We start from the raw sequence: 22,700 nt of genomic DNA on the forward strand, positions 1-22,700 counted from the left end.
TCAATGGAAGTCTTATTGGTCTGTGTCGCTAATTCCAATTTTAGAGCTCTTGCTGAAAGTAGTTATAAAAAAAACAAGAGTAGTACTGGGGGTGCCTGGGTGGCTCAGTCGGTTAAGCGTCTGCCTTCCGCTCAGGTCATGGTCTCAGGGTCCTGGGATCCAGCCCCGGAGCCTGCTTCTCCCTCTGCCCCGCCCCTCCCCCCACTCGTGTGCGGACGCGCGCGTTCTCCCTCCCTGGTAAATAAATAAAATCTTAAAAAAAGTAACAGTGGTACTGATGATAGCAATTCTTTTTCTAGCAGACCTAGTTTCTCTGGAACAACTGTTTTGCTAGTCGTGCGCCGAAAATCAGCACCATCTTATAATCAACACCTAATATCTGCGAGAAAGCGTTGCATCATAGTCTTCGCAGAAAGAAGGACCGGTCCCGTGCAGTTTGAGAACTGACTCCAAAGGCTGCTTTCATGCTCCTTTGCACCTGTGTTAATATCAGAGCACCGCGAGTGGCACTCTATTTTTCTTCTGATTGCAGACAGGGTAATTATAAGCTGCAGCAGACAGAAAAGGGGGCAGGAGTGGGAATCAAAAGATAGTAGTTGTAAAGCTAAGTCCTAATAGCAAAGCTGCATCCAGGAAGGCTGAGAGAAGGATGGAATTCAGGAGTGAAAATTAATGCTCTCCTATCAATATACTCTTACCTTCACTAAGATGCTGTGAAAAGAGTCAGGCGGTGGCATTCATATCAAGAGAAAATTAGAAGAGCTGGGGTGAAAATGTGGGACTTGACTACTGCCAGTGTGTTTCTCCAGTGATTAAATCACCGAAACTGGTATCCAAAGGAGTATGAAGTAAAATGCAGGGAAAACATGGATCCGACGAGCGTACCTCTGCAGAGTGGAGCGATTGGAGTCCCCGGGTCCCGCGCTCGTTATGAACTGCATGGGGCTTGGCGACTGTTCCCCCGGGCTCCCCTTTCCGTTGGTCCTGGCACCGATCTCCCCATCGGGCTCTGAAGTCGTCGAAGAGCCATTGTCTAAGATTTGCAGAGGGATAAATAAGTAAAGTTGACCTCCGAGTTTATTCTCGGCAGTCCCATTGAAATTAGGTCAAGACGAGGAAATCCTATCACAATTATTAAACTGTCCTGGAAGTTCTACCACGTAGGACCCCAGGAGTCCCCGAGACCCTGTCAGGGGGACCCACAAGGTCTCTTCTACTGTGTTGATATTTGCACGAATGGTGCCAAAGCAATGGGGGCTAAAACTGTGAGCGCCTGAGCAACAATTGGGGCAGAGGCCCCGAGTTTTATTAGTGAGCGTCGTATTTTTCACCAACATGAACGTGCTCGGTTAATAAATACGGCAGTCACGTTTTAAAAAGTCCCCAATGGAGCCATAATCATAATTCTATTAAATCTCATCTTTAAGTACACACCTTTGGAATATTCTGTGTGATGATATAGGGAGTCCGCATATAGCAAGTCGGCTCCACACCAACATAGCATGGTTGTCTCAAGGGAAAGTATTAGTGTGATTAGGGCTGCTTTTGCCCTGAACACCATTTTTACTTGGAAGGAAAACTGACAGAGAAATTATAGTTACTTAGACTTGTGAATGTGGCAGACATTTTCTCAAAAATGATCTAAGCGAACTGTCATTTCAAGGAAAACAACTGATGGTATCTGTTGTAAAGATTCAATTTTGACCAAAAATCAGAATTTTAGAAACCGTGTTCTCCATCAGGAGCCTGACTGCCTCCTTGTACTTAATGACTTTTCCGATAAGATAGATGGTGAGATTAATAACTATGATTTTTTTTTGGATATTGTGTAATGAATGAAATTTGTCAATGTTTGGAAGATCTTCATAACTCTGTGAATCGATCTTTTCCAAATGACCGATGAATGATGTTATAAAATCATGCATGGGTAAGAAGATTAATTCAAAGTGCAAGACAGACCAGTGGGTTTAATGGAACAGAGTACTAAACATGCATTGATATGGTTTCAGATTCCACATTACAACTAACCTTTAACTAACCTTTAAGAAGCTACCAGTCGTCAAGTTTTGGTATGGTGTCAAAGATATGTATCCGCAATTATCTGAAAGGGTTATTAAAAGAGTCTCCCTTTTTCAACTACAGGTCCGTGTGAGGCTAGATTTCCTTCAAGTACTTCAACCCAAAGAGCATATTGCAACAGATTGAATGCAGAAGCCATGACAATCAGCTGTCTACTATTGAATCAGACACCGAGACTTAAAAAAAAAAAAAAAAAAGTAAAACAATGCCATGCTCAGTAAACTTGTTGTTTTGGAAATACAGCTATTTTGCATAAAAATGTTATTTATGTTTGCAATGGGTTCAGTATCACTGTTTGTAAAATGAAATGCTAAATAAATATTTTTAAGTTCTCAGTTAAAATTTTTAATATCCTAAATATTAATAGGTATAATGCACATAAACCAAAATTCTTTGAGGTCCTCAGTTTTAAGAGTGCGGAGGAGGACTGTACCAAAAAGTCTGGGAATTTGCTATTCTGACTAGTACAATGAGAGAAGAAATAGAAATAAGAAGCCTAGTTATTAAAGAGGACACTAATATTTATTTTGCATATGACATATATATACCTAGAAACTTCAGAAGAATCCTATGAGAATAAGGGAAATAAGTACGTGGTTAGCTTAAAAAAAGAAATACTAACAAACTACTTTTCTTATATGCCAATTAGAAAGGAATATGACGGGCATCTCATTTACAGTAACAACTGCAAATGTAAGATACGCTCTCCTCGAAAATAAGCCTATTAAGACATGTAAAGGGCCCACAAAAACTTACATCCTTTCTAGGTCTCCTAAAAATTTTACTTAAGAGACATTAAAAACAACCCGAATGAAGACAGTGATGTACTTTCACATTCCTGACTGGGTGACTAAAAGTGAAATGATGTTAATCCTTTCCAAACTTGATTTTTAGCCCTAAACCAATCCCAGTGGGATTTTTGGAAAGCTTAAAAGGATTTTAAAGATGAGAATGAAAAAAATTTATATATATATAATATTGTATATGTATATAAATATTGTATATTTATATACACACACACACAGACACACATACATACATATGGGTAATTTAGAGAATATGCCTTAGCGAATAGTAACATATATTGCAAAGATAAATGATCAAAACAGTGCTGAACCACAAACCAGACCAATGGAATATGAGAACACAGAAACAAATCCCAGAATATATATAAAAAGCTAATATAAATGTTAAAGGTAACATCACAAACCAGTGGGTAAAGGGAAAACGAGTGAATAAATGGTGGTGGGATATTGTGCCAACTATCTAGAAAAATCGAATTTAGAAAACCCCCTCACATCATATACCAAAATATTAACAAATAGATTGATGTAGGAAAACAAACAAACAAAAAACAAAACCACCAAGCAAGCTAATAGAAGAAAATATAGGTGAATAGTTTATCTTATTTTGGATTTTATGAGCCTAAGGCAATAAAAGAAAATACAACATGAAAGGCTAATAGATAAAATCTCGTAAAAATGCAAACCTTGTGTATGTCAAAAACCAACATGAAGAAAATTAAAAGGTGAGTAACAAATTAGGAAAAATATCTATGACCTAGATGCATGAGGAAAGGTTAATACACTTAATTCACAAAGCATTTTTTAATTAACTAGTGCTTTAATTGAAAAAAGATCCTGTGCACAAGGTAAAAATGCAAACAAGATAAAACTGTTAATACAGAAAGGAAGTCCCTTCCCACTGCAGACCCGTAGGCCCTCAGGCCACCTCTCCCAAGGGAACTACCTTCACAGATTTATATCTTCTTCCAGAAATAAAGCAACTACAGATTTTTGCATCTATTTTATTTCTTCCCCTTTTTACATATCAGGAGAATGCCATTCATACTGCTCTGCACTTTGGTTTTTTGTTTTGTTGTTTTATTTTTACTTAATGATACAGCTTGAAAACTGTTCCAAATCATTAAGTAAAGCTTTTTCTCATTCATTTCAAGGCTGTACTGGTTTCCAATGTTTAAAGATATCCTAATACACAGAGCTTTTACAAATCAGTAAAAGATGAACATTCCATGAGGGAAAAAAAATGGGGAAGGACATGTAATGTTCTCAGAAGAAATAGGTATGACCAATAAACAGACACATACACAAAGCTCAATTTCATGATCAGAGAGATTCAAAGGAAAATTATTAGATACTACTTTTCATCTATCAAACTGGCAAATGTTTGCAAAAATGATAATTATTCAGCATTGCCTAGGATGAAGAGAAACAGGTCTTCTCATTTATTTGTTGGGAATGCAAACAGGAAGAACCATTCTGGAGATAATGTGGAATCAGCATCGAGCATCTTAAAATGGTTCCACCCTTCAACCATCTGCAGCAATTTATCTCCAGGGAATAATCAGACGCACACAAACGTTTATGTATTTACATTACAGCATTGTTTTATAAAAGTGAAAAATTAGAAAAACCGTAATGTCCAATAGGAGAATAATTAAGTAAATTATGGTAGAGCCACAGGAAAGGCATTATATGACAAAACAACCTTCACAATTCAGCTTTTGAAGTCCATTTAATGACTTACGATAGTATGCATGATAAAATGTTAATTTGAAACAGCACAATTCAAAAGTATACACAAAGCGTACGGATTTGGGTGGGCAGTTAGGTAGGGGGAAGATAGAGCAAAATGTTAGCAGGGATTATTATTTTAATTTTCTTTATATATTTTTTTTGCAGTTTTCTAATTTTCTAGAAATACACTTTTAAGTCAGGAAAAAACAGTAAACGTTACAAAAGGAGATTTTTTATTCCTTCAAAAATAGCCAATATGCATACAATCTGTTCTACAGGCATTCCTGAGTGAGTTATTATTCTGTGTAGAGCACTAGAAAAACACTAATATTACTCACACATTATGGTGTCCTACTTTATAAGAGCCTATTTTGCTGTGCAAATTCATCGCAGAAGAGAAAATTGCATGTGCCCATATGTTCCGGTGCTGCAATTGCAATGAATTAAAGGACCAAATCCAGGTACTTATATAACCCGGTTAAAACTGGGAGTACTTCTATGAGGAGACTCAATTATCTCTGTTACAAAGAGCCCTTATTTCTCTGCCGTGAGAGGCATCTGTCAAAGATAAATTCCTGTCTTTGTCAGATGCTCTTTATCCTCCCTAACAAAAACAAGTCCGGGGAGATGACAGTTAAGTTGCACAAAACCAGGGCTTGGACTTCCTGAGAAACTTGTCTTGAAATCAGAAGTCAAAGTCCTGGCCTACATCAACCTTCACAGAACACATTTCCCTTCAGTAAACAGCCACATATTGATGGTTGAGTACCTCAGGATAAAATAAAGACCGTAACCCTGTGTATTCTTTTCATGACAGTACAACTAAGAGGTTTTATTTTCGACTCGGCATTTCAGAAAGGAAACCTGGAGCTAGAAGCCTATCTTCCTAGCCCTATCTCCAACCCAGCACCCATGCCTCCCCCAGACGGCTTGCCAGGCGGGATGACACATTCCTCAAACTCGCTCGGAGCTTCTCATTCTCCGCATGCCTTTGCTCAGGTTGCAAGAACCTCACCCTTAACTTGCACCTGTGAGATTCTACCCTCCTTTATGGCCCAGTTCAAAAGCTTTCAGAAAGCCTACCTCAGTTTTCTAACTGCAAAGTACGTTGCCTTCCTCAGAACTCCCACAGCAAAGACACTGGTTGTTACCAGACACTCGTAGATCGGTAACCCGCGCCCACTCCCTACTGGCTGTCTCACCTTAAGCAAGTAATTTAACCTCTGAGGCTTGGGCTTCTCATCTCTAAAGTGTACCTTCTAGAGTTTTTGATAAGATTAAATAAGAAAACTTAAGTGAAGTACTTAGCAATATATATTCAACAAATGATGGCTTCTCCCCAGTCCTCCCTCATGAATTTCTGCCACGTTTGTGATTTTGTGCTTCTGTTATCACTCTCCTCATCCAACACGCATACGAGTGTGCGCGCGCGCACATGTGGCTACCAACTCTTCGCAAGCAGAGCTGGGCGTTACCCATCTTTGTAGTCTCCTAGCACCTGATACTGAGACCTGTGCATATATAGACGGCACTAAAAATACTTGTTGGAAAAAAAGTAATTAGTATATTAAACACATCAAAAACTACAAATGTTAGAGCCAGAAAACCAGATGGCTTTTCAAAAGAAATAAGAATTAATAATTAAAGCACCAGGTACCATTTCTCAGAGAGTAACAGTCTGATTGCAAATAGATCCATCAAAGTCCCAGTTCCCTGTGAACACAACAGCAAAGGCAGACAGGGTGAGTACCTTAAGTCAAATGGTCAATCGTTTATTTGCCCCACATCCTCAATTCTCATTACCTTCTAGCCTTTGAATCTCTTCAGCTGTCACTTCCAGTGTTTGATCAGATAGGGAAGCAACTTGGATGACCTGAGAGAAGAAAGAATGAAATGTATAGATGCCTGTATGTTTGTCTTTAAACAGAGGCAATTCTGTCCTTTATAAAAGATGAGGAAACATCAAACATCAAAGATCTCTTGGTTTAAGGAACTGTCAGTGTCCTCCACTGGAAACTAAATCTCAGGCCTCCTCATTTTGGGAATGGTAATCATACCGCAGATGATAGTTCCAGAAAAAAAAAAAAAGATTCATTTAAAACATCACATGATAAACTTAAAAGACCAAAAGGACAATTTAGAACACGAAACGTGAATAAATAATCATATATATTTCAGTCTCAACACGCAGTACTTACAGTGACAGAATTGAATCAACAATTCTACATGCAACCAAGAAATAAATGTAATTATGAATATATGTATTACAACACTGTATACCTACACACAGTTTTTAAAGCACTTTTCACAGCTCAGCTCCTAAGACCCAAGATCCACCTTGAGGTACATCAATGAAACTCATGTTTGGGGGCCAGAGAGACACTTTGCCCCTAATTTTCAAATGAAAGAAGAAAGTGACTTTCCCAAAGTAACAAAATAGCCCATGGCAATCACCTGGTTTCAGGGAGAAAAATGTCCAAACAATCCAGAGACCAGAAATCTAGATTCTAAATATTAAATTAAAGCGTGCAAGGAAAAAAATAAAACCTAAACCATAAGTGTGATGATTTAAAGGTGGAATGTACACTTTCCTTTATAAAATTCTTATCAAAGAAGACTTGAATGAACAAACACACCACGCATCAATCCTCCCATAGGTGAAATGTAAAGAATCAGAAGAAACCCTTCTGCAAACATTACTTAGCCGTGGAATTTAGAAATACTCACATAAACCAGCACAAATTAGAGTCTTGGCTCCAATGGAGGATCGTTCAACTTACCAGCTGGGCAAAAGTTGTAACTTTTAGTCTCTTGAAAAGCTCATCCTTTTTGTATCTATAATCTGAAAAGCAGGAGAGGACAAATAATTTTCTAGGTATATTTTTCTTTCTTAGAGGTACTCATTCTTTCTATTTGTCAAGTTATGTGGTATAATTTTCAAGTGATTTATATGCTTTTCCATATATTATCTCATATACGATCCTCATGGTATGGTCAAAATTGAGTGTGCCACACATTCTCATCACTCCTTTATTCCCCTTCCCCCCCACCTCGTGCTTTGGCTGGTAGGCAGCCTACAGTTGAATTTACAAGCCATCCTTTTGTGTCTTGTGACTTTACCCCTTGCATTTATTCTATCCGCTTACCCTTTTTCCCTTTTACTCTGCTTTCTTTTGACCACCATTTTTGTAAGCCACTTTAAATCCTTTTCAGAACAAAGCAGGGAATAAACGTCTGCATTTTGCAAATGAGGACAGAGACCCAGAGAAGCTCAGTTGCCCCAGGTCAAACAGCTGGTAGGGCATTCACACACTCTGCCCTGAAGGGAGACTGGTTCTGTCCCTGAGGTTACAAATTATGCTGGAGACATATCGACCCCTCCCCCCCCCCCCCCCCGGGTACCATGCTGGGCATAAAGTTAGGCCTGGTCCTGATAATCTATTCTATCAGTTTCTCCGCAACTTCACTTCAATAAAAATCCACCTACTCAGTGTTCCAAGATGAAAAAGTTCCCGACATCTGTCGTGCAGAAGTGTCACATTTAAAAATGGTGAAGATGGTAAATTTGATGTTATGGTTTTTTTTTTTTTTACCACAATTAAAAAAAAATCATTCTGAAACATCAATATTTATTCAGCACTATCTTGACAGTCCTGAGACATGACTCAAATGGGGGCACTTCTACGCCTGTTTGTTATTAACAGTTCTTGATATCACATTGACCAGTCTTTTAAAATTTAGCCAATCTCACATGACCCAGTACCTGTCCCCCAGAGGCATGCTAGAAGTCAGCTTCCTTAAAATTTCCTGAAGATGACTGCCAATTCTGAGTTTTCAGCATCCAACCCCCACCCACCCTTAGCGCTTCCCTTCACTTCTACATTTTTATATTGGCGCCCATGATTCCTTAAGTACTTCCTCATTATTTCCGAATTACTAAAGGTTAGGTGGATAATTACTACGGCCTTCACAGCATAGAAGTCGCATAAACCGAGAATCCTAGCAACAAAGGAAAGGATTAAAGGTATTTAAAAGTATTTACCTGGTGTTCCTAATCACTTCCATGAATTTTCCAAAAACCAACACAGAACGAATCCTTTGGAGGATAACGTTAGCTTGGTTGACCAAACACCTTACGACTCAGAGTCAGGAAATAATAGTACTTTAAAAACTAGACTTGTCACTATATCGAGACTCCCGTTAACAATGAATTCAAGCTTCTCTGTTCTCCATGTCTCAAAGAGAGCCATCTGGCTAATAACTAACCATTACTTCTAGAAAATTCTCAGAATAGCTTCTTCTGGATACAACAAGGTAACAAACCTAAATGCAAAGGAGCTTCTAAGACCTGCCAGGATGCAGACCCAAGAAGCTGGGCAGAAGCTTTCAAAAGTACAGCTCAGCTGAATAACCACAGTCTCCTCTCAATTGCCACCAATCTGCCCACCAAAAGTCATTTATATAAATCACAATGGCAATAAATCAGCCAACAAAAAGAGTCAACAGCTTTCAAGTAGCTTGCACTGTGACATTTCTCCATTGATATTCTTTTGGTATAGTTATACAGTTTGAAATACTTCTCCACTTCTTCACATTCCCAGTACAAAATGTACACATTCAAATCCCCTTTGACTAAGTAGAAATGATCTCAAACGAAAAACAGGCTCTACTATATTCTACGGATTGGCATTTCTAGTATCCTCTCATAGGTGCTCGGCATCCCACTGCACATTGGAGCCTGAACTCTACATACCTGGTTCTTGTTTAGAAGGACAGCCATCGGTAGGACTTTCTGACATGATTACTCGGAGATAAAAGATCAAACTAGATGTTTTACTGTAAGTTTTAAAGTTTATAAAAAAGGCTGACTTGGAAAGCTCTGTCGTTCTGTCCTTGCAAGGGCGAACAGAACTTTAAGGATGGAGCTTCTGCTACGGTTGCTTCTCCCAAACTCCGGGATGGAGACAAAAAAATCCTAGTTTCAGATACGTTATCAAGTGCTGCTTCTCCGGTAAGTCTGGAGTCTCAGAATGCCTCTCTCGAGTTACTGGAAGGACAGAGACCTGACTATCTAGGATGCTTCACACTGGGTCCAGCTAGTGTCATCTAACCACCAGAAGCCAAGAATAGGCTTTGTGAGCAGTCAATAGACACAGAGTGTCTATTTTCCCGAGACAGAGTAGAAAGAATATTCAGATTACAAAGGAATGCTGCGTTTTCAGGGTTCTGTCAAAACGCGTTACTAGCAAAGGGAAGTTGGGCTCACAGTGGAAGACGAATCAAAGGAAGTGACAGAACAAGGTTTGTGATTTCACAGAAAGACATGGCATCTAAGGTAATCCACGAAAAGTGATGGGTCTAGGGTGTCACGAAACAAGGCAATATTCTCCTCCCTTTTGACCCAAAAGAACATCTACAACAGAAAATAGGAAAAGAGAAGGAAATAGCTTCCAAAATGTAGCTCTCAAATCAGAATCTGAAGTAATTCTAGTCAGGGAATCAGGACAAAGTGTGTGAAACAAGGTGAGAGGAGCCTCCTGTCTTACTAAAAGGAAGTCCAAAACTTCTAAAGAGGGAAGCAAACATTTTCAAGGACTCTATTCTAGAGGTATCTGGGGGGGGGGCAGGGGAGGGGGGGAGACCAGTTCCATCTAGAATTTAGATATTAGAGAAACCACGTTGTGCTTTTAAGAAATGTTTTAAACAGGGTTCAGCAATCTGGGTGGAACGGGACATTTTCAGGGGGCAAATCTTGGTGTGGACATGTGAGCTTACACTAAGCTACGAATGGATAGGAGGCAAAAGGAGATTGCAAGCCCAACCAGAAGCAAGCCAGCTGAATTTTACCTGCTGTGGATGAACTAAGGATGACACAGTGAAGCACAGGTGAGTAAACGAGATTTTTTTCCAACAGTTTAAAATGGTAATATATACTTAAAGAATATATACTTATGTAATGTAAAATATAATAAAAGCACAAAATCTGATATAAAGGATCGAAGAAGAAAAGGATGGTGTGACATTACCCATGAAAAAAACAAACGTCTGTAACATTAGCCCTTATAGCTGAACACGGTTAACTATCAAGAGTCAGCATAAAGCTATTCCTGAGTCCACACTATTGGCTGGGGTTTCTTAATACCGTGGCAATTCAAAAGAAGCAGAAACATTATCATTTAAATTAAAAGGCCTGTGTTATAAAAACAGAAGTTCTGGCGAATTCTGGGTTTGTAATATTCTCTTCCCGAAGGATGTGTATTACCAGAGTGAAGTTCTGAACTATGAACCATCAGAGTGCCTCTTTACTACCATTAGCTAACTACTCCCCTGGCACTGGGTTCCTCTACTGAGGAGATGAACAAATCCATCTTAGGAAATAGATGTTCCCACTTCTTTAATTGTGGCCTTGGTGTGTACTCTTTCCATCCATTTTGGACACAGGTTGAGAAATTATGATTTTGTGCAAGGGCGACGCACTCGGTGACTAGTAGCTTATCTTTGAAGCAGATTAGTTTGTAAAAAGGATGTGCATGAAATATGATTTTTAATTAAAGGAAAGCAGACTGCAATGAATTCATAAGGCATAGCACCACTTTAAGCTCATTCTCTCTTACGTCTTGATGTCTTTCATGAATAACTGACTAATTTATACGCAAAAGGAGGTTATGAAAGAAGAGATAATATTATTCCTATCTCGGGCATAGAGAAAACGAAGAAGGTAGGAAAGATCATGACCTTGAAAAAGGTGGAGACTACAGTACAATGAAACCAGAAGCTCGGACTCTCGCTGCCTAACTAGAGAGCTCATTCTGCATTTTCAACACTGACATCTCTGGTGGGATGTCAGTTGGGCAGAACTCAGCCCTCAGGCGACAACCTCAGCAGCTGGCTGGGATGGTACACGGTGTTTCCCACATCCTCCTTGGCACCTGCCAGGCTCGCCCGCCTCCCATAGATCTCTGAGCCTGTCAGCTGTAGGATGGGGCTAAGGTTGTTAATAACCAACTTCTAGAACTTCAGGGCTCTATTTTCCCAAACCGTCAATAGTGTTACTCACTTTTTTTGATCTCTTCTAGCTTCTCAATGTATTTAGTCATACTGTTACCTAAAAAGAGAATACGATAGGCTTTTAATGGAAGAAAATGAGTTAACACTGTAAAAACAGAATGGAGTACAAGTACTCCCCAAGCCTTCCTATCTAGTTCTTATGGAATCATAGTAGGTAAATGGGCCTCATTAACACTCTTTTGGATTATACAGCCTCAATAAACGATGAGGAATCAAGGGGAAAGTATTGGCCAAATGTATTGAACGTGTACATACCCAATAAACACTAGGAAGCCCCAGGCCATATAGATGATCACTTTACATAATCTTTTTTTTTTTTTTCCTTTTTGAGTCAAGGCTTTTCTCCTCCTTTTATTTCCCCATAATCTTTCTGTGGGGAAGATGTGCCAAGGAGAAAGAAAGAAGCAATGATCTCTGAATGTCTAAAATGTGCCGCTGTGGCTACCCAAGCAAGCCCTTGCTCTCTGCTTAGTCTTTGCGGTTTCCCTCACTTTCCTGAACATGGTCTTCAACTATTCGTGCTGATGCTGCAGCCCAAACTAGACCACACAGTCTGTGCGCTAGTATTCACCATGGATTCCCACCAGTGTGGAGAGCACCAAGCCCTCGTGTTCTGCAGCCTGGTTCTACAATACCAGGGGCTAGCCAAGGTGGTTTGGAGGGTTTCCATACACTAAAACGGGGCCAGGATCCTTTGGTTTCTGAACGAACTAAGGTCTAGTTCCCAAGCCACAGGCTATTATTTTTTACTGGGCATGCTTCAATTTGATTCAACACGGCAAGCTCTGCCTGGCATTCAAAAGATACAGCAAAAAAGGGGAAAACTGTTTCAAAGTTTCTCATTTCTAAAATTGTGCTCCTAACCTTTAAGCCTTGGGAGGAGCTAGTCAGATTCAGTCCCAACTTCAGATAAAAGAAATGCTTCCAATTAATGGCATGAACTGATGTTTTTTTAGGACTAGCCTGAGCTTTTCTTCATGTTTTAGGTCAGAAGTAGAGAGAGAAAATTCTTGCTCTGAAACCCAAAATACATTTTCCAAAACACAACTTACATCATGTTATTATTAAATCTTTACTTACGAATTCATCAGGGAATAAAATTCCACTGAGTCAAAAAAATTTATTTTCTTCCACCTGAAGACACACACTCTCCGGATCAGGATGAGACAGTGGGACACAGTATAGGCCTAGAGCCAGACTGTGGCCTTCCAAAAGCTCAGAGAGACATGGCAGCAGTCAGGGAGGCTGAAAGGTCTGAGCCTTCTCAGGAGAGACACTGAAAATGGCTAAGAGGTCCAAATAGCACCACAGACCAAGAGTAGAATCAAATATGATCTTTTCTAGGTTCTTCAGGCTGGAAGTGACCTGAGCTTCCTGACCTGACCTCCGGATCTCCGGAGTGGGAACCACAAATTCTTCCTCAGGGCACACCTTTCTCCCCTGCAACTCTGACCTCAGGCGGGAACCCACTGGTCAGTACAACGGGGGAAGAAGACAGGGCAAACATTGGGCTTGCTCTTCAGTGTCCTGCTGTCTTATTCTGAAGGTATTTTATATAATAGCTTTTGGTTACAAGTGTTCCTGAGTCCCCTATATTTGCATGTTGCTGACCCGGCAGTTTGCTTCTTTTGGCGGGGCAGCTTCGGGCAGTCTCGTCAGAAAGCTGAGGTACAAAAAGGATCACCGATTTGTTCACTGACACGGCAAATTAGTAACTAAGCCGGGCTGAATGTTCCCAACCTCCTGGTTTGTAACATGGCTCACAAAAACATACTTGTGCTGTTTTAAAAAACACAGTTTCACTGTGAGGTAAATACGTAGGAAGTGTGACTTCCCTAATAGTAGCAGGTGGGACCCATTTTACGCTTTAAATTCCCCGAGGCACACCACACATGGAAGACAATAGCCAGCCTTATTATATGGTCTTTATTATTAAAAACATTGCATTTCCATTCTACAGCGGTTTCCACTAGCAAAGTGTCTGAAGCCCATTTCTTAATCAATCTTAATCAGCATTTTCCGAGTATTTACACAGCACTTCATCTTTGTACCAGCAGGGCCTCACACCAACCCTGTGAGGTAGGCCGGCGCTCCTACTGTCTGTTCCTCCCACTAAAGGAGAAAGGCAGGCAAGCGCAGTCTTTTGCAGAGGTATGCAAATATTTGGCAAAATTAAGCACAAATCTGAGAGGGCGACCGATAAGAAGGTCTTTTCATTATAAACATTCATTCTATCCAAGCAGGGGGGGAAAAGAGAAAATGGAGGATTTCTGCATTGTTTCAGCTGGAGAAAGACACTAGGAATAGCTGACACAAAAGATCCTTAAAAATGATTTTAGAAAGTATGAAATGTAGTATTGTACCCCACTTCATAGAACGCTTATATCTTAACTATGCAGCTTATCTTACTGGATCTAATTGCATCTGAAAATAGGCTTTTGACTACCTTTTTTAAAAAGACTAGAAATGAATCAATTCTATAATTGGCTTATTTATAAATGCAGCTTTGTTTCATACAAAAGGAGCTTAAAAGATTATCAGCAAACCAGTTTTTTTTTTTAACTGAAATTACACATTACTGCTAGATAAATTTTCAGAGACTAGACTTTGATTAAAAAAAAAAAATGTCAGTGGCTCCCCATTGCTTCCTGACTAAAGTTTAAACTCCTTGTTCTAGAGCTGAAAGCGCCCAACGTCTTACCTGCCTCTTCAATCTTGCCTTAATTACTAAACTTGACAAACTCTCCGTTGGTCTTCTGTTCTCTAACATGTCATCTTGTCCGTGTAATCATAATAGCTCACCCAGCTGGAAGTGACCTTTCCCTCCTCTGAACTTCGACAGCACTCAGCTCACCACTCACAAGGCATTTATCATTATACCGCCTTATTTGTGTGCCGGTCTTACCTACCTTCTGATACTGAAAGCCAAAGACTATTTACACACACACACACACACACACACACACACACACACACACACACAGAATCTTTATCTCTTCCACTGTCTAGCATAAAAGGTACTTGGAATTATTTGCTAAGTGAAATATACTCTGAAGATCTACTATCTGAAGAATCCTTATAACAAATTATTTTATAACACAAATTATCATGCCCCAATTTGGCTTGAGTTTTTGGACACCTGATTTTCTTTAAACTATGCACAACTTGATTATTATTTCAGTATATGTCATATACTACCTATGTAACACCCATATTATTTCAAGACTCGGGTAACCTCGAAATGTATAAGGTGGTATTTAGCTCTACTTAGTTTATAATTTAAATTGCAAAAAAGATATATCTGTATATTTATTTATATATATACTTATATATATATATATAAAAGTTTTGCAATTAGAATCAAGAGAAAGAGACAACCCAACTCTATCAATAGTGCTATGCAAGAGAGAGCACAATCGATAAACGGAGTGACTCGTTCGTTAGATTTTTTTCCCTTTGTTTTCCTATAATTTAATAACATTATTTGCACTGAGCCAGTAAGGAAAGCAAGTGATTTTGAGCAGCAGTAATCTAAAGTGGGCAAGATTTATAAGGCACGAACAGAGTTGCTAAGAGACAACTCCATTGCTTTATTTTTGTTCAATATTTCCCTCCTCTACGGAGAAGTTCTTTTGGCTCAGAAGGAGCAGAAAGCGTGAAAAGAGGCACAGTGGTCCTTTGTTAATCTCAATAAGTTATATGAGTGTATAGTGCTTTCTGGTTTATAAAAGGCTTTCACATACATTTCTTCCTCTGACATAAAAAACAGAATTAAATACCAAATAAAAGTGAAGAGTACCTAGTCTGTAATGTGTTTGAGTGCTTAAGATCAAGGCTATTAGCAAATATTCAGACAAAGTAGAGACTAAAGAAGAAAAAAGGACATGACTAGTTTGTGTGGCAATAACAAGAGTAATGTGAGTTTTTAAAAAATTAAAAGTAAGGCTAGAAGAGACGCAGTGGAGAAAAATCTACAGAATTTTAGAAAACTGGACATTTGAAATTAGATTGGATAGAGATTGAAATGAGAGGCTAATGCAGGCGATGAAAGAGTGCAGGACACTGACAAAGGGAGAGCCCTGTGGTTTGGAAAGTGTCCCTTCATCAGCCTGTGGTGCTACGGAGCGGAAACCCAGAGAGGGTGCTTGAGAATACATAAGAACCCTGCGGTGGAGACCCAACAAAACGCCGTCAGGGATTTCGTCAGAAGCATAATCCATTCATGGCACAGTCTGGCAAGGCTGGGGAGCTGGTAAGGGACACCCAGGCACCTATGGAACAAAAGAAATATTTGAAGTTCAAATTGATTCCGGTATTTCTAGCTGTGGCTATACAGCAGTGTGTGAGTTTATGGGAGAAGTAGAGTCAGAAGCATAGAAATCAAAAATAATCTTTACCCAGGAAGAAGACAGCAGTCTTTGAAGAACTCAGGAGGTGATGTGGGTGAAGACTGGAGATACCACGCAATTCTTGATTTCTTGTGATTAACTCTGAATTGCTCACTGTTTGGTAAGAAAAGATTAAAGACCCATCTATTTAGCCTAGAAATGAGGAATGCTCACTCATACCTGTGCTTATTTTCACTGCTCTGACTGCAGAGCTTAAAAACAGACCATAGACAAGGGCTCCTTACTCTCACGGGGCTATAAGGTTACTCTTGTGCTCTCTTAACCAGGACTCCTCACCCTTTGCACCTGTTGGCACACATATAAATGATAATATTTGAACAAAATGCTGGTGTAAATGCTGGCTGCCCCAGGCCCCAATGGCTACCCAGAGACCTAACGGGACATGTATCCTGGCACATAACCAACAGGCCACGGTACACCAAGTGGAAACGTTCTCTGAATACACAGGGAGAGAAGTCACAAAAATGCATAGAAAAAAAAACATTAACATCCTCCCCTGAAATTGGGGCTCCTGGGTGGCTCAGTCGTTAGGCGTCTGCCTTCGGCTCAGGTCATGATCCCAGGGTCCTGGGATCGAGCCCCGCATCGGGCTCCCTGCTCGGCAGGAAGCCTGCTCCTCCCTCTCCCACTCCCCCTGCTTGTGTTCCCTCTCTCGCTGTGTCTCTCTCTCTCTGTCAAATAAATAAATAAAATCTTTAAAAAAAAAAAATCCTCCCCTGAAACTGACTTTAAAATAATTTCTAAGTTTGAAACAACAAAAAAAATCAAACACTAGGATAGCCCCACACTGACTTTAAAATAGTTTTAAGCAATGAAGTACACTTTGGCCCTTCCAAAAGCTATTATAAAACTAGTTTGGGAGACTTCTTACTCCAGGAAGATGAGGTAGATGTATTTTACTCCTCCAGCTAAGTACAACAAAAACACTGGACAACGCACAAAATGGGAGAAAGTATTTGCAAATCATATTTCTGATAAGGGTCTAGTATCCAGTATATGTAAAAGAACTCTTATAACACAGCAATAGAAAAAAAAAAACCAACAAGTACAAACTAGGCCAATGATTTGAATAGGTATTTCTCTATAGGAGATACACAAATGCCAATAAGCACATAAAAAGGTGCTCAACATCATTAGTCATTAGGAAAATGCAAATCAAAACCACAATGCGATACCACTTCATATCCGCAAAGATGACTATAATCAAAATGATGGACAGTAACAAGCATCATCAAGGATGTGGAGAAAAAGAGCCCTCCTACATTACTGGTGAGAATGCAAAGTAGTGCAGCTGCTTTGGAAAACAGTTTGGCAATTCCTCAAAAAATTAAACACAGAGTTACCACATACGGTCCTATATGACTCTTATGTATATAACCAAGAGAATTAAAAGCATATATTCACACAAAAATTTGTACATTAACGTTTATAGCAGCATTATGGCCAAAAAGTATAAACAACCCAAATGTCCATTAATTGATGAGTGGATAAACAAAATGTAGAATATATTTATACAATAGAATATTATTTGGCAGTAAAAAATAATGAAGTATTGATACATGTTGCAACATAGACAGACCTGGGACCCATTATGGGAAGTGAAAGAAGCCAGACACAAAAGGCTACATATTACATGATTCCATTTATGTGAAATGTTCAGAATTGGCAAACTCACAGAGACAGAAAGTAGGTTAGTGATTATCAGGGGCTGAAAAAAGTAAGGGATGGGAAGTGATCACTCTTGGATACTGGCTTTCTTTTTGGGATGACAAAAATGCTCTGCAATTAGAATGATGATGGTGTCACAAGTTTGTGAATGTACTAAAAACTTCTCAACTGCTTAAAAGGTTAACAGTGTGAATTTTATGGTATGTAAATTATATTTCAATTTAAGAAAATAACATATCAATTATAAAAAAAGATTGATTAAAAAGAAAAACCCTGGACATTATGTATAAAATAGAAAAGAAGACTTGATAGGTTGGAGAGAGGAAGGCAGACTGGGTAGGGACCTCAGGGCCCAAGAAATGGAATGATAGTTGGGTTACATGGCTTTTTGTGTTATCTGTCTGTCTGTTTGCCTCATGTATCTTAGACTTGGAGCTAAAGAAGCCAGGATCCAGAAACACCAATGCAGAGAGAGGGAAAAAAAATCCCTAACAAAAGCCTGCTCTCCCCACCCAAAGGCCTAGGGAAGGGGCAGCCTAGCAAGTCAGAAAACTGTCAGACAATAACTGCTTTACTCCAACCGAACACCACCCTCACCTGTCAGCAAAGGTTAGGGCGGGGGAGGGGGGTGCGGGCTTGAATTCTCTCCTTGCTGGGCTTTGATGAGGTGACATCAAAGCACCAGAAAGAGGATCAAGGAGGTGGGGATGGGAAAGTACTCAAAGATATAATGGCTGAAGACTTCCCACATTTGACAAGAAACATAAATCTATAGATGTACGTAGAAGCCCAGTGAATGCCAAACAGGATAAACCCAAAGAAACCCACATCAAGATACATCATAACCAAACTTCTGAAAACTAAAGAAAAAAAGAACCTTGAAAGCAGCAAGAGGAAAAAACGACACCTTACCTATATGGGAAAAACAGTTCAACTGATAGCGGATTCTTCATGAGAAATCATGGCAGCCAGAAGAAAGTGGAACAATATTGCTCAAGTGCTTAAAGAAAGTAATTGTCAACCTAGGCTCCCACACTCAGAGAAAATACCCTTCAGGAATGAAAGGAAATCAATACATTTTGCAGATGAAGGGAAACTCAGAGGTTTTACCTTAAGGGTAGGGTTCTTTAGGGTAGGTCTTACCAGCAGACCTACCCTAAAAGAATGGCTAAAGAAAGTTCTCTAATCAAAAAGGAAAAGTAGGGGCACTGGGCTGGTTCAGTCAGTGGAGTGTGTGACTCTTGATTTTGGGGTTGTGAGTTTGAGCCCCACATTGGGTGTAGAGATTATATAAAATAAAATCTTAAAAAAAAGTATTAAAAAAAAAGAAAGGAAAAGGAAAAGAAGGAACCTTGAAACCTCAGGAAAGAAGAATACAGAAAGCAAAAATACACATATGTACATTTTTTCAAGTGCCTATGGAATATATGCCAAGATAGACCCTATCCTGAGCAATAAAATGAACATCAGTGCATTTTTAAAGGTATTTTTAAAAGATTTTATTTATTTAATTGAGAGAGAGAGAGCACGAGCAGGGGGAGGGGCAGACTCCCCGCTGAGCAGAGAGCCTGACAGGGGGCTCAATCCCAGGACCCGGGATCATGACCTGAGCCGAAGGCAGACGCTTAACTGACTGAGTCATCAGGCACCCCTAAAAGTCACCATTTTAAAGTGTATAATTCATAATACACAATCTCTTCCCGAAAACAGAACAAGAGGAAATACTTTCCAGCCCATTTTATGATGCTGCTGTTACCCTGCTACTAAAACTAGACAAAGACAGTCCCCCCGCCACAAAAAAAATTACAAACCAATGTACCTCATTAATATAGACACAAAAATCTTTAGCCAAATAATAAATAGAATTGAGCAATATATAACAAGAGTTACACACCATGACTAAGTGAGGTTTAGTCCATAGATGCAGCAATAGTACAATATTTGCAAATCAAGGTAATCCACCATATAAACCAGCTAAAGACAAAATCATATAATTATATCAATCAATGCAGTAAAACCATTTGTTAAAATTCAACAGTCATTCATGATGGAAAATTCTTAGAAAAACAGGAATAGGAGGAAACTTCCTCAATCAGGTACAGCTAACATTGTACTTGATCATGAAAGACTGAATGTGTGTTCCCCCTAAGATCAAGAAAAAGGCAAGGATATTCACTCTTATCTCTCTTATTTGACATAGTTCTGGAAGTCCTAGCCAGTGCAATATAAGGCAATAAAAGGAAATAAAAGACATATACGGACTGGAAAGGAATAAATAAAACTTCTTTTCTGTAAATGACATTGCTGTCTACAGAGAAAAGCCAAAGGAATCTATGAGAAAACCCAAGGAATCTACAAAAAACAAAAAACAAAAAACAACCCAAAACCCCAACAAACAAACAAACTCCTCTTGTACCTAATAAGTGAATCTAGCGAAGTCCTAGGATTCAGGGGAAACATACAAAAATCAGCTGTATTTCTATACATTAGCAATGAACACAATGACACCAAAATTAAAAAGACAATACCATTTACCATTGCTAAACAAAAAGTGAAATACTTAGGTGTAAATCTAACAAAACATGTACAGGATACTTATGCTGCAAACTATACAGTGTTAATGAAAGAAACCAAAGAAGATCTAAACACATGGAGAGACATACAGTGGTCCCCCCCTTTATCCTCAAGGGATATATATTCCAAGATCCCCCCCATGGACACCTGCAACCACAGATAGTACCAAACCCTGTATGTACTGTGTTTTTCCTAAACATATATACCTATGATAAAGTTTAATTTATAAATTAGGCACAGTAAGAGATTAACAATAACTAATAATAAAAAAGAACAATTATAATATATACTACAATAAAAGTTATGTGAAAGCGGTCTCTCTGTTTCCCAAAACATCTTCTACCCTTCTTCTTGCGATGGTGTGAGATAATAAAATGCCTGCGTGATGAGAAGTGAGGTGAATGACACAGGCATTGTGATGTAGCGTGAAACTACTTTTGACCTTCTGAGATACATCAGGAGGAGGAGTGTCTGTTTCCGGACTGTGGATGACCGTGGGTAATTGTAACTGGAAAGTGAAATCCCAGATGCGGGGTAGAGGTGACTACTGTACTATAGTAATGGGTTGGAAAACTCGACGTAGTAAAGATGTCAATTTTTCCTAAATTGATATATGGGTTCAGTGCAACGCCTATCAAAATCAGAGCAATGCTTTTTTCATAAATGTAAATGAGATTATTCTAAAACTTACATGGATTCCAAAGGAATTGGAATAGCTAAGATAATTTGTAAAGAAAAAGTGGGAGTAATCAGTCTAACCAATTTTAATCAAGCCTGTAAGATGTTGGCAGAGGGATAGACACATGGATCAATGGAACAGAAGAGAGAACCCAGAAATGGATCCACATAAATACGCCAAACTGTTTTTTGACAAAGGTGAATGTGCAAAATTCAGTGGAGGAAAGGCAGGCTTTTAACAAATGGTGCTAGAGCAACTGGACATCCATAAGCAAAAAGTTAACTCTGATCTAAGTTGCATAAGCAAAAAGTTAACTCTGATCTAAGCCACATTCTTGTACAGAAATTACCTCAAAATGTATTGTTTTCTCTCTTTTTTAAAAATATTTTTATTATTTATTTATTTGAGAGAGAGAGAAAGCAGGAGCAGAGGGGAGGAGCAGAGGGAGAGGGAGAAGCAGACTCCCCGCTGAGCAGGGAGCCCGACATGGGGCTTGATCCCGGGACTCTGGGATCATGACCTGAGCCACAGGCAGATGCTTAACTGACTGAGCCACCCAGGTGCCCCCAGCCTTTTTTCCCTTAATTTTTAAATTTATTTATCGAAGTGTATTGTTGACTTAAATGTAAAACCTAAAACTATGAAACTTTTAGGAAAAAACCTTGATAGAAAATTTCTGGGTCTAGTCTCGGCAAAGAGTTCTTAGACTTAACAGCAAAAGCATGATCCAGAAAAGGAAACACTGATACACTGGACTTCACCACAGTTAAAAACTTAGGCTCTTCAAAAGACCCTGTCAGGAGAATGAAAAGATAAGCTACAGACTGGAGAAAATATTAGCAAACCATGCATCCAACAAAGGACTGGTAGCTAGAATATATAAGGAACACTCCACACTCAAGTTAAAAAGCAAACAATCCAATTAGAACACAGGCAAAAGACATGAAGGGATACTTCACTGAGTCAGATATACAGATGGCAAATAAGCATACAAAGACCTGTTCAACATCATTAGCCATCAGGGAAACACACATCAAAACTGCAATGAGATGCCACTACTCATCTATCCGAATGGCTAAAATTAAAAATGGCAACACCGCCAAATGCCTGTGAGGATGTGGGGAAACTGGAGCATTCATTCATTTCTGGTAGGAATGCAAAATGGTCTAGCTACTCTGGAAAACAGTTTGGCAGTTCTCAAAAAACTGCAAATGCAACTATCATATGACCCAGTAATTGCACTTCTGGGTATTTATCTGGGAGAAATGAAGGCTTCAATTCAAACAAAAATCAAAACATGAATGTTTATAGCACCTATATTTGTAATAGTTAACAAGTGGAAACAATCCAGATGTCCTTCAACAGATAAATGGTTAAACTGTAGCACTTCCATACCATGGAATACTACTCGGTAAATAAAAAAGTATCAACTAACAAATGTAACAACCTGAATGAATCTCCAGAGAATTATGCTGAGTGCAAGGCCAATTCAAAAAAAGTTGCATATTGTATGATTCTACTGATACAGCATCAGTGAAATGACAAAATTATAGAATTGAAGAACAGATCAGTGGTTGTCAGAGGTTAAGGAGAGGGTAAGGGTAGAAAGTGGATGTGCCTTTAAAAGGACAACATGAGGGATCCTTGCAAGCTGGAAATGTTCTCTATCTAGACTTGTATGTATCA

General features: G+C 39.1%; 1 protein-coding gene across 2 annotated transcripts in view; it reads right to left on the bottom strand.

The window, feature by feature from the left end:
• The window catches only part of CEP41 (centrosomal protein 41), a 43,139-nt gene that overhangs the window by 4,266 nt on the left and 16,173 nt on the right, over positions 1-22,700 (bottom strand). For both annotated transcript variants that reach the window (XM_025865587.2, XM_073899205.1), the window contains exons 3-6: positions 11,674-11,721; positions 7,397-7,458; positions 6,420-6,489; positions 886-1,033 (exon numbers count right to left, since the gene is read on the bottom strand). In XM_025865587.2, coding sequence (XP_025721372.1) covers positions 886-1,033; positions 6,420-6,489; positions 7,397-7,458; positions 11,674-11,721 — 328 coding nt within the window. The remainder of the gene's footprint in view (positions 1-885; positions 1,034-6,419; positions 6,490-7,396; positions 7,459-11,673; positions 11,722-22,700) is intronic.

The sequence above is a fragment of the Callorhinus ursinus genome, unplaced genomic scaffold, assembly GCF_003265705.2.
Source record: "Callorhinus ursinus isolate GAN/ISIS: 27379988/994484 unplaced genomic scaffold, GSC_fseal_2.0 scaffold12, whole genome shotgun sequence".
NCBI classification, from domain to species: domain Eukaryota; kingdom Metazoa; phylum Chordata; class Mammalia; order Carnivora; family Otariidae; genus Callorhinus; species Callorhinus ursinus.